Here is a 13,034-nt window from a genome sequence, read left to right as displayed (position 1 = left end):
GAGAGTGAGGCCTCGCCGCTCTCCAAAGCCGTAGCAGTTTCGACAGCTGCTGCAGGCACCAAAGGACCTCACCAGTTCCTGCTGGAGCCCAGGCAGGAGCTGCCACAGACTTCAGAAGGTACTGGATCAGGCCAACCAGAACTGCAGAAGGCCCTGAAAGCCATGTGAAACAGAAAGAGTCCAAGCTTGGGTTATTTTGCACTTTTTGTTGTACTGACCCCCTCTTGCCTTTGGCTCACTCGGGCTCCTCCCTCTCTAAGACACCTGGTGATTGACAGTCACTGCTTGGATAACAGTTCTTGCTTTGGTCCATAAAGGCAAAGGAATCACATACCGAGGGCCAGAACATTGAGGAACGTAGCTAGGCAAGCAACTGGGATGCAAGAATGTGCAAGACAACACCAACCATCATCTTTTAACACACAAACTCTCACATATTTCTCTGCAGCCTCAGCATGTTTGTTGTTTTACCCCAAACTTCCTTACCATGAGTGAAGTGACTGCTGGTGTGCTAAAGAGGACATTGGATACATCCACCATGTGCAGCCTTACATATAAACTCTGAGTTTGGTTCCTTGTATGCAGTGTTAGTGCACATCAGCAGAAATGCTGTGCTATCAGCTGTCAAACCCAAAGCAGGACGGGAATTCTGGCTGCAGCTCCCCCACAAGCACCACCCAGCCCTACTGGAAAAGTTGTTTCTGACACTACAGAACAACATTTAATCAGCTTTTATCTTTTCTAGTTAAAAGGAGACAATGAAGATTTAGAAACCTCCTTGCTACTCACAGCCTCTGGCTCCTCACTTTTGCTTGGGCTTTCAAATCCCTCTTCAAAGAGGTCATCTGCAGCAGGGTCACTCGTATGAGATGCTGATGATTTTGATGGAGAACTCTGTCTGGGTGCAGGGGTAGGAGCTAAACAAGGATTAAGGCAACAACAACAATTATTCTGCTGATTTCTTCAAAAAGACACTTCAGCGCAAAATTTGCTCACACTTTTACATCCCTCAGCTTTCACCACCCTCGAGAATCATTCTCTAGCAAGGAGCTGCCGGAGGTAAATTTGGGCACAGTTGTCATTATCAATCCCACGTGTCTGATTTCATTTGGCAACTTCCAAATTAAGTTTGGCTGCATCTGGCCTGTCTTTATGAAGGTGGGAGACACCACTACATTACATTAGGAATATGTGAGTCACCTGCCCTGTGGCAAGTAAGTGAAACAGGTCTCTGACTGACCCCAGGTGAATCTCATGAATTCCTCTTTTCAGCAATCTGCTGAAAACAGAAGGTCCCCCACTGCCATGCTATGAACACCATAAGCTTATTTTACAGCTCTCCAATGAATTTCCCCACGTGTCCAATATGTCGAGCTACTAAAATAAATACCCATCCCCTAATTTCAGAGAAGCATGGATGGGACATAAGTGAAACCAGTGGTAAGGTTGAATGCCATGAGCTTCTGCCAACCAGCTTGCATGTTCCCATCACAAAACAAATATTACAACATTTAATTTTAGAAATGAAATTTCAGACTGTAGCTGTCTGGGCTGCTCATCTCTATGACCTCTGAAATTCCTCTATGGTATTTTCCTTTATGGCTGGAACACATTTCTTAAGCCAGAGCATGCATGAAGGCTCTCAGTATCTGGGTTGGAATTTATAAAGAGACAGAAGTGCTTTGAGGAGCAGTCACGTCTGAGGAAAGGGATGGCTGAAAGCGCATGAATACTCACGTGAATTTGTAGATGGTGTCGTGGAAGTCACAGGAGTCAAATTTAACTGAGAGATGTCAAAGTCATCACAATCATCTGCTTCCTGTGCCATCCCAACTTTGTTAAAGTAACTTGAGAAGGCCTCTGAGGTACAACTGAGGGAAGGCTGATCTGGTTTTCTTGATGGCACTGGTGGAGGCTGAGCCATCTGGAAATCCTTAAACATTTCTTTTCCCATTTTCTGTCTGGGCCTGTCTGTCTGCGGACTCGATCTGTTGGAATCGCTCGTGGGCGGGACGGTGGCTATAGGAGCAATGGTACCTTGAAACATGGCTGCTTGTAAAGGCAAAACAGTTTGTGTTGGCATGAAGGCAGTGGGCTGGAACTGGCCAGCCACGGATGGCCACGGCTGCTGGGTGGGAGGGAAGATGCCGGGCTGGCCCCACGCGATGGGCTGTCCTCCCTGCATCACCTGAGCGACTGGAGGCTGGGCACCCATGGCCAGCTGCTGTTGAACAAGAGGTTGCTGTCCCCAGAAGGAGGGCAGGACAGCTCCCATGGCAACATAACCTGTGGGGAATAAAGAGAGCAGGAGGGGGAAACAAACGGGATGGAAGATTTTAATGGTGCTTTGGAGAGCATGCAGGAAAAGCGACTCAATAAATCAGAAACGTGCAGAGCTGCACCTGTGATCCCAGAGCTGCAGCATGCTTGGAAAGGAAACTGAGAACACTGAATTCACATCTCTGCACAAGTACTCACAGACAGAACCACAAGCTGGTGGACTCTGCAATGCAATAATCTCAAATTGCATCATAATGCTGCTACTACTACTACTAATAAAAAAATCCAACCCAGATGATTTCAGATTAAAACCCTCACACTTGGTTATTACCCAATTACTTGAGAACATCAAAAAGATCTTGAGCTTCTGCTGCACTAAATACCTATTAACAACAAACTGCTTCAGGTATTAGGCTAACATAACCCCCTCCAGCTGAGGAGGAAATTAATGATTAAAACCAAAATTATAATTGCTTCCTGTCAGACCTGAAGCCTCCTTTAAAGCTACCAGGAGTTTGACTGTGTAGGAATTATAGGATCAGGTGCTTTTTTATTTACAACAACAAAAAAAGTGCTCTGAAACGAAAACTCCTGTAAAACATTTTACAAATTAAACTACCTAACATAATTATGTTCCACTGATACAAGTATTGTGCTTTACAGATATGCTGTTTCACATTTAAATTCAATTCTTACCACTAATACTTTACATAATGTAACTTCTCTCTCAATTTTAATACTGCTATAGCTTTAAAACTCTTGTTTCCAACCTGAGTGTTTCCCCAATCCTCCTGTACCTTTTCCTCTTTGCTTTATTTCTAAGCTGTTTTGTAATCACAAACTTAAGGGTGGCTGCTATACTGTACAGGGAAAAGCCCAAAACTCAATAAAATGAAAAAATAAGGAATTGAATTTTGAGAGACCTAGCTCCTGAGTGATGGAAGGAGCAGTAGCTCAGATACATTTCTGTTCCAACAGATGTCCAGGATGGATTCTCCAGATAATCTTGCCCACATTGTGAGCCCATCCCAGCAGAGGCTGCCATCTGACATCCCCAAACACTTCACCTGCCTGAGGTGCAGTGGCTAATCTGGTGCCATCAGAGGAGGCAACCAATTAGAAAGTCACTGCTGAATGATTCAAGGCACTCCTCCTCCTCCTCCTCCTCGTCCTCCCTTCCTTTCCTAAGTGGGGCTGAGAGCACTGGGAGAGATCAGCCATCAAACCAGAGTGTCTGTGCAGAATGCACCCAGCTTTTGAATTCTGAGCACTCTGAGGAACCCAGGGAAGTCTTGAGGACATTGCAGGATTTGACAAAGTGGAATGCCCTTGAAGTGCAATCAAATTCTAAGTCTTTGTTTACTGGAGACAGCAGAGGATATTCACTGCTACCACAGAACCCCCAAAATTTAAACTAAATGCTGTTACCTCTCTTCCTCCTGTACCTAGAAGTTCTGTTATCCAGATGGCTGAACTATGCTTGAACTCCTAGTGACTTTTTTGGCTTCTGCTTTAAAAAAAATACAGGCAAATTCAAACTAATGTACTCCCTGCTTTGCCTTGCCCTGAAGCACTGACCTCAAAAGCCTTCCCCATTTCCACCCTGCTAAAATCAATGCCCCGAGTACTGAAATGCAAACCAGAGCTGGGCACTGATCCCCAAATCTGAATCCAGACTTTAATTCCAGTGCATTCCTTACCTGAGGGTACGGCAGCAGTGCTGAAAGGTACAGAACCAAACATGTCTGTACTAGCAGGGAGTGACTGGGATGAAGATGGGATAAAGGCATCACCTGGAGTAGCAGGAGTCTGCAGGGAGACAGCAGAAAAAAACAAGGGTGATGTATCAGCTGCAGCTTCTGCTGCACACTGCTGTCACATCACCTGGAGCTCTAAAATCCAGGTTTGGAGTGAAGAACGAGAAAGAAGAAAGAACGGGAAGATGTAGAAGGAAAGAAGCAATAGAAATAGAAATATTGGAATTTGCTGGAGATGGGACGAAAAGAAAGAAATGGTGAAACATTCTATCAGAGGAAAAAAATCAAGGTGAAAGTTGCCTGGAATGCATCATGACCAAAACACTGACATAATTTCTTTCTCCAGAACGTACAGACTTGTGATTTTAGATGTTAGGTGACAAAAGGGAAAGGCAGTGACCAAGGCATTAACTTTTAAGTTATTAATAACAGTTAAGGTAAATGAATATCTACAGGATTTATGGAAAACTGAATAAGTATTTCTTCTAATTAACCAACAGGACTAGAATCATAGGTCTACATTAAAGGAGAAGCCAAATCCAATTGAGTAAGCTGAGGATGAGCAGAAAGGGCTTTGAACATCTAGTCCCAGACCTAATCCAGAATACACTGGAGATCTGAGGCTCCTGATCTCACAGCACCTGAATTTTCTCAGTATATTCACACTTCCCTACAGCTTAATGCAAGGCTCTAAAGCTTTATATGAAAATTTTTTTGTTATCTTACGATGCTGAAAAACATGTTGAGACATTATTTTTTGCCCTTAAAAGACATCCAGCCCTTTCTCTCTGTCTTTACTTCCCTCCTTTAACAGCAGGTCTGGGATCTGTGCTTGGTGGATCCAGAGACATGAAATATGAGGCTGTAACTGGATCTTCTGCAGTGCAGTGAGAGTGCAGTGAAGCATTTCCCTCTGCCAAACACCAGAGAAGCAGATCTGCAGCTCAGGTTGCACCCTATGTGACACTTAACACCAGAGCAGAAAAATAAAAATCAAAGGTATTTTTGAACATTGTTGTGAAGCAGGGACTGCACGTTCAATCTACTTCACTTTTATATTCCTGAAACCTAAAAACTACTTTGAAATCCTCCCCACTGGAACGGCTGAGGACCCAAATTGTAAATGTGCTCCATAAATGTGCTGAAAATAGCATGCAGGAAAAACATAGTGCAGTTTGCCTGGGTACTCACTGGGGGAGAGGTTACATCAGGAGGAGTGGACATGTCCCCAAAAAGCTCTAGTTGGGTAACAGCCTGTAAAGAGAAAAAAAAAAATCCATTTATCTTTTGAGAAGAAGAAACTATGAGTTAAGTAGTTACAACTTGTAAAGTTCTCTGGTAACAGCAAACAAGAGAAACCTCCCCAAAGTCCTGCAGGCTTCAGCTGTGAAGTCTCACATGGAAGAAGCACATGGGCCCAAGCTGTGGGATTTTAATATTGCTAATGGACCCAAACAGCCAACAACTCACTAGAAAACAATTCTGTAGGGAATTCTCCAAAATGAAAAAAAATTAATAAAACATGAAACAACTATTTAGAACAGGACTGGATGCATTACTGCTGTGCCTTTAACATCAGTCAGCTCCAAGCATGATTTATGGCCAGCCCATTTCCCTGGCTCCTCTTCTAAACCCTCACTTCAAGGTCTTACAGCATGGCAGCAGCACGTGGAGTGCCAGCAGGATACAGAAGGGAAGGGCTTTTAAAGTGCTGCCTGATTTCCCCTTGCCCATGGGACAGGTGTGACCTGGATAAGTGGACTTGAAGGAGGATGCACAACTGGGTTATTGCAAGTTTGTGGCTGTACATTTAATTCTTGTTAGTAATATTTCCTTGGGACGCCCTTCACTGGCAGCTCAAAACAGGTCAGCCATGCAGGCCTGGCTAACTGGACCAGAAGAGAAAACACACTTTATTATAAGAAGCAACTCGAGTGGCTGCATAATCAAAGCTCCTTCACATGTTCTAGAGCAACTTCACTCCCTCTCACCCACCTGCAAATGAGTTCAGCTGGAGTTCAGGGATGTTAAAGCACAGATCCCTCAGAGCTCTGCAGGAAACCTAAACCCCATCTACCACCCTTATCAGGGTGGTCATACTGGAAAGCTTTGGTGAGAACCCAGAACCTCTCCTTCTCACTACCTTTCTCACTGGTTTTCCCAGTATCACACCCACAAGATGTGGGAAGGCACAATTCTCATTATGAACAAGATTTAATGCAAATCTTAGTTTAGCTTGTTGAATCTCCTCCCCATCTTAGGCACATAAACCTTAGATCCTCCTGTCACACAGACAGGTTTGACATTCAGTTGAGTCTTGTCCTGTAAAATCAGCCTCTGAATGCTTTGGACAGTAACCAGACTGGCAGGTCAGGCTTTACAGGCCTCCATGAGACCAAAATCACCCCAAGACTTTTTCCTGCCTTTAACCTTCCATTAAAAATTATCCCTTAAGGAGTAAAACTACACATAGCGAAAGTTTACACATTTTTTTTCCAATCCACTTTCTATTCCCACACATAAAAGCAACACCACAATCAGTTATAACTGGAGTTTGTCTAAGCAGCTCTGTTGATTCTCAGCTTCATGTCACGAAGCACCCAGTGATGAATTATCTCAAATTTTCTCACATCATGTTTTATATTAAAAAGATCACATCGCTTTAGTGCTATGACAATGCATTTGCTTCCTATGGGCTTAGATATCCCTCGAAGTATCTGCATGGAAATGCAGAAGGGAAGAGGGAAAGCCATGTTTTCTTCAGGGTACACCAATTCTAATACTCAGCAGAAAATTACTGACAGGAGTAGCTTTTGAAAAAAACCCAAACAAGCAACAAACTCAACACATTAGGCAAGGGCTGTTAAAATGCCCAGAAAAGTGGGAATAATGACAACAGCAGCACTCATTTGGAAATCACTTCAAGCCTTCTGCAGGCACTCCTGACTCAAGAGGTGTCAGGTGACACTGAAATACTCCAAGAGCCACTTTCGTCTCACCTCTCCAAACTGCTTGTTTAGCAGCACCCCAAACCTGCCCTTCTCCTGCCCCCCCCGGGAACTACTCACTGTTTGCTCCTAAGGAACATTTGTGTCCTTTCCATGAGCAAAAGGGAGCAGATGAGCAAGCCAGGGAGGATGGGGAAGGGCAGGGTACCCACAGCTGTGTGCAAAGCTATTTTTTTTTTCTTCTTTTTGTGGAAAAAATCGTATAGGTTTCACAGGAATACTGGAAATTGATAGTCAGTATACTTTCAAACTCTGGATTATATGACAGGCATCTGAAAGGTGGTAACTCAGATCCCAGTGCCTCCATACTCCTGGATAATGGGAATAGTAATACTTCTCAGAGCGCTTCGAGGTGATGGATCTTTGGATATTCTTCACAGATATAATTCTGTTAAAGCTCTGCAGACACATTTCTAAACAGGCAGCTGGAGAGAGTGATAGGAAAGTCTACAGCACTTTGTTATAATAAACCCTCACTCACAATATTCCCCAGGAAAAAGAAATACATTTACAGGGGAATTATTTTTTTACAGAATATCAACCTCATATACAACAGGAGCTACAGAACCACATCAGAGAATATAAACACAAATTCAGTGGGAACACAACACCTTCACTTACTGACTGGAGCTTTAAACAGCAACCCTTGGAGGTGTATTTTAAAGTCTCAAATGGTTCAGGAGTCTTTTTTCTACTTCTTCAGTTCTCAGCCTGAATAAATGAATGCATCTTCTCTGACACAGAGCTGCCTTTATCTACTTGCAGCACATGAGATCCTGGACACTAAGCACTTATCTTTTATTTCTGTGATTTCACTGTCACTACAGAACTGATTTCACCCCTTATGCTTCATTAAGATTATTCACATCTGATATTAGCTACGTTCCAGTGAAGTTAATCCCAAGCTGAACATTTTCCAATTGCACTATTCCTACAGATGACTTCAGCTATATTTCCTTAAAATATTCTTTAGTGTCACAGCCTTACCTGAGTGACTGAAACAAGATTTTCATCAATGTCCAGCAATAAGTTTCCATTCTCCAGCTGTAAAGCATGATTTATGAAATGAGATGAATGATTTATGAAAATGACATGAATTTCTGAGCATGAAAATGATAGCCTCCATAATTATTGACTTCAGCATTGAAATGAAAACCCTTTCCATCTTGCTGTGAGCACAGATCTGAAATCAGGCAGTCAAAACAGTGAGTCTGAATGCTGCTGGGATATGGGGCAAACATACACTTCATTTCTGCTAAATCTCATCTTCTGGTGTATAAAGCAATTTTACCACTTGTGACACACCTATTTATTTTCCCAAATATTTATTAATTCAGCAGTAAGCATACCCAGTGAGCTCTGATCCTGCTTACATTAATGGAACTTTCCCCTGGCTTAGTGAAAGAAGGGATTTAAATCCTCAGGGGAAAAAAGAATGATTGAGTTTTGGGTGACAAAAGCTCTAAAACCAAGTACCTTCAGAAAAAAACACACATTTCTCTAACTAGGGAAACTATAACATCAATGTAAACATAATTAGGATAATTATTTTCTCTTTGTAGCAATTTTGAAAATATGTCAATTCAAGTTATATTTAAATCTATAGTTTGTATGTAAATATATGTGGGGATATACTGCCCTCACATCTGTACATATCTGTGTCCACCCACACACTTAGCACATATTATCACTTCAGAAGGCTAAATTTCAGGTAACATTTATTGCAGTGCTGGAGACTTCATTTCTGCAGACACAAACAACAGCAGGCTGTGAAAATCGAGTCTAAGATGACTGAAAAGCTCCACACAAGCCAGTAATTCCATGTCACTTAAAAATCTCACGAACAGCCCAGAATGCTTCCCCCCCCTCATCACAGAGCTGAAGAAAAGAGAAAATAGAAGAGTGGGAAAAGGCAAAGCCAAAGTAACAAAACGTCACTGAGCACAATCAGGAGCAGATACAGTCCTGCATCTTCATGGAGCTGACCCTGTGCTCCCCCAGCTCCAGGAGAGGAAAGTGAGAGAAAAGCTGTGTCCATTTACTCAAAGAACTCCAGAGACTTTGAGAACACTCTTTAAATGACAGCAGAATGCTTTCAGAGGGCCCAGTTTTGGCCAGCAGTTCATCACTTTGTGCTCTGACAGCCGCCTTGTCTGCCCCCCACCCTCCATCCAGCACTAGAAGCCTGGAGAGATGCTCCAGCTCCTGGTCTTTCTCCAGGTGAGGATTCCTCCCCAGAGTGATGCAAAAGCTTGGTTTCATTCTCCCAAAAGGCACAGTGTTGGATGTGCAACCCCCTCCAGCTCAGCCAGCAGGAGCTCGCCAGCCCCTCACGTGCAGGCTGGGGCGGAGGAGGGACAATTAATCCTTGTAGCTCAGTGACATTAAATCTGTCATGAAAACTCCATCTTCCTATACAGGCAGGTGAAATATCCTGTAAATCTTTCAAACACAAAATATGTAAATCTGGCTCCTTAAAGCAGCAGCAGCACTGCAAGCCAGGAGCAGTTTGTAACCACTCCAAGCATATAGCAGAATTCCTCGTGACACTTTTCATTCTTCACTAAAAAATAACTTATTATCCAGGAGCTGGAGAAAACTCCAGAGTGCACAAGCAATGGTAATCACAGAATATCCTGAGCTGGAAGGCACCCATAAGGATAAGAGACAAGCGAGCTGCAGCTTTCATAAACCACATGAAACTGAGCCACTCCAGTACTCCCTCTGATCACCAAGTCCTCTGAAAAACATCTTTTCTAAGCAATGCAGAAGCTCCAAATTTAAAAGGGAAATCTAAAACAGGGCTCCTGTGCTCACATGAGTGTGAAGCACCTTCTTCTTTCACTCCCGTACACATATCAAGACAGAATATCCAACTTCTGCTACTCAGTCTGTTTTTCACCAGCAGCAAGGGATCCACACTGACATATGGCACGAGAAAACCTGCTTAATACTGCTGTACTTTTGCAAACAAGATGATAAAAGCAGCATCTCACAAAATGTGGTTTTGTAATCGCAGAGAATGGAGCAAAGATGGTGCTTAAAAGCACGAAAAAACCCCGTGGTAATTAACTTGTACTCTGCTACACAGCTCAACAAGAAAAAAGAGTATGAAGGATACTAAATATAGCAAATAACCAGCAATTAGTAATTAACCTTTGAGCTGGGTATTATCTATTCAACTCCTTTAAGGCAGCAGAGGGGCTTAAACTTGGTTTCCTGCACTCAGGGTGAGTGCTATACCACACAGCCCAGCAGACCAAAGAGGAGTCACCCAACCACAGCCTCTCTGCATCTCCAATTCCCTTCTTCTGACACAGATTTTACATGGAAGTCTAATGACAAGTCAAACGGTCGGTCAAACTAAAGATTTTCTATCTTATTTCAGTTGAACGTGTAAAGATTTTGGCTATGACAAATAACTTTTCTGATGGTTCAAACGGTTATTGCAGCTCAGCAAAGCCCCAGTTGTTTTGCACCTTACACCACAACTGTTGATACTGCTACAAGCTCCAAGAGCTGCAAGCAGCTTGCTAATTAACCATAATTCATTCTAAAAAAACCAATTAGAACCACAGTGAAGGAGCATGTCAGCATCGTGACTAAACCCATCATCAGTCAAACCACGTCTGGTAGGTTGAGACATCCCAAAAACATCCCACAGACATTGTTTTCCTGTAAAACTACTGCTGAATTAATGCAGTGGCATGGGAACTCAACAAAGAATTGCTCAATTATTTCCCAATTAAAGAGAATACACAGAAGAATGAGTGTCAAGAAAAAATTGTCAATGTCTTTGCAATCTCCAGCTTCCTGCAGATCCTGAAGATCCTCAAATGCCATGAACTTTCCCAGTTACAGACTGCTGTCACCATCCCAGATTTACAGAGGTGCAGCTGAGCACAACCCTTTCATTTTAAGGCTGCTGTCAACATTTCATTGTGGAATCAAGAATGGTTTGGGGTGGAAGGGACCTTAAATCTCATCCAGTTCTACCCCCTGCCATGAGCAGGGACACTTTCCACCAGATCAGGCTGCTCAGAGCCCTATCCAGCCTGGCCTTGAACACTTCCAGTGATGGAGGCAATTCCCAACCAGTATGGCTGGGAATTCAGCAACATGAGCTGCCATAAAACCACTGATGGATTTTTACCCAAAATTCAGGCATTTTGGGTATCTGACACTGCACAGGGCAAAAATCCAGTGCTCAGAATCTCACGGGACATGGGAATTCTCCTGTTTAAAGTTCCTCTTTTCATTTCGACAGGCTAACTCTGAGTTAGTGATCATGACCATTCTCCTTCAGGGAATTCTCCTAAAGCCATAGACCCAAGTCCTGGGTGTGATGTACCCAATTACAGGGCAGCCTTGAGCTTCACTGCATTCCCAACTGTCCAGTTTCCTTTGTTTGGTGACTGGGAAGCCTTGGATGTGCTGGTTAAACATCCTGTTAGTCACTCCTGCACAGCTGAAGAATTGGGACTGTGGGATATAATTGACATCCCAGATTACTGAGGCATGTTGAGGGAATTGAATTGCTCCACTGTTGCTCGATAGCTTCCCTTAAATTAAGGAACTCTTCATATGATCAAAACAGACGCTTACTCATCTGTTTATTTTCTCTTCATTTGCAGGGAACTTAATTCTGAATTCCCTGTGTATTTGGGGTATTTACTCTTATAGGAAATGCTATTTAAAATGCTTCAATTACCACTTTTCTCTGGCAGACTCTAATAAATCAAGAGACCACCAGAGTGACTCCAGCTTGGAGCCAGGCCCACACCGCTCCCAGGCTACACATTCCCAAGATAAGGAAATGCCCAGGCACAGAGGGTGCAGGTGCCAAGGTCCCAGCCACGTGGTCAGGACAGGGAAAGATGAGCCCTTTAACGTCAGGATCACAGCCTGGGGACAAGGGGTGGCTTCCTTTAACTGCAGGTGGGAGACACGAGAGATGGAGAGATGACGAGAACCCAGACTTCCACGTGGAAGCCAAACTCCACTTCTGGACCGAAACAGGATGCTTGCAGGGAATAAACTTAACAGTGGAAAGGAATAAGGCACAACCTCATATTTATTATTTAAAATACTTGCAAGGCACTGGCTGAAAGGTGTATCTACTGCTTTTCAAAACAACAGGTGACTGGAGCTCTACCAAACTTCAGAAACAAGTTATTTCTACATTCATTACTAAATAACTTGTCATCATGGTATTTTCCAAACTTTGAAATCCCGTGAGTTTCAGCAGGCAAAAAAGCCAAGACCTGTATACTTCTGTACCTAAGAATGTAGGGTAGCACTGAATGAATCTGCAAAAATCAAACCCTTAACTGTGCAAATGATGTAATTTAAGGCATAAAGTGATGCAGACCAGGTAAAGCTGCAAACTTCACTACTTAGAAAGCTGGTTGCAAATAAACGTTTTAGCAAACTACTCTGAGCTGTAAGGCTCTGAACAAATCCAAAAGTAGTGAATCAACACAAGCTGCAGCTGTCAATTTAATGTATCAGCTTCTATCAGAAAAAAATCTGCATGGGTGATATTGAATAAAAGACAAAAATTCACTGTATGTGACAGAACTTTGTGCCACAATCAATGACATCCACCTATAGTTCAACTACATTCTTTTTTCCACTTTGGAGAAAATCAAAAGGTGCAGAATATTACCCAAAAAAATGCCTAGGCACCCAGAGAAGTTTAGGAATGCAAATACACAGGAAGCCTTTAGACACGAGAGCCAACAGGTGGCACAATCGGGAGGGATCACTGAAATGTTTACCATTAATTTATATTGCCCAAGTTCTGGATTAAAAACACAAATCTAAACATGGCAGCATCCATGTGCCCCATATCCACCAAGAAAACTGTGTCACTGAGGCAAAGTCTGCATCTTTGGGGTTTTTTTGTTTTGTTTTTTCTTCTTGCTGTTTGAATAGCACAGAGAGAGAACAGTTACAAACTGATCCTGGGCAGCACTGCTGGATTACA

At 43.0% G+C, this 13,034-nt stretch overlaps 1 protein-coding gene across 26 annotated transcripts in view; it reads right to left on the bottom strand.

Annotated features, from left to right (window-relative positions):
* DAB1 (DAB adaptor protein 1) overlaps positions 1–13,034 on the bottom strand; it is a 414,543-nt gene that overhangs the window by 11,314 nt on the left and 390,195 nt on the right. For 23 of the 26 annotated variants that reach the window (XR_005257831.1, XM_038144728.1, XM_038144725.1 and 20 more), the window contains 5 exons: positions 8,033–8,089; positions 5,229–5,291; positions 3,981–4,089; positions 1,738–2,286; positions 790–917 (listed from right to left, as the gene is read on the bottom strand). Coding sequence is in view for 25 of the 26 variants with exons in the window: in XM_038144728.1 (XP_038000656.1) it covers positions 790–917; positions 1,738–2,286; positions 3,981–4,089; positions 5,229–5,291; positions 8,033–8,089 (906 nt within the window). In the remaining variant the exon portion in view is untranslated. The remainder of the gene's footprint in view (positions 1–789; positions 918–1,737; positions 2,287–3,980; positions 4,090–5,228; positions 5,292–8,032; positions 8,090–13,034) is intronic. The other 3 variants (XM_038144710.1, XM_038144714.1, XM_038144731.1) reach the window with 1 other exon arrangement.

The sequence above is a fragment of the Motacilla alba genome, chromosome 8 (genome assembly GCF_015832195.1).
Source record: "Motacilla alba alba isolate MOTALB_02 chromosome 8, Motacilla_alba_V1.0_pri, whole genome shotgun sequence".
Taxonomy (NCBI): domain Eukaryota; kingdom Metazoa; phylum Chordata; class Aves; order Passeriformes; family Motacillidae; genus Motacilla; species Motacilla alba.
Note: the sequence above shows the minus strand (reverse complement) of the source record. Positions and strands in the feature narration are given on the sequence as shown.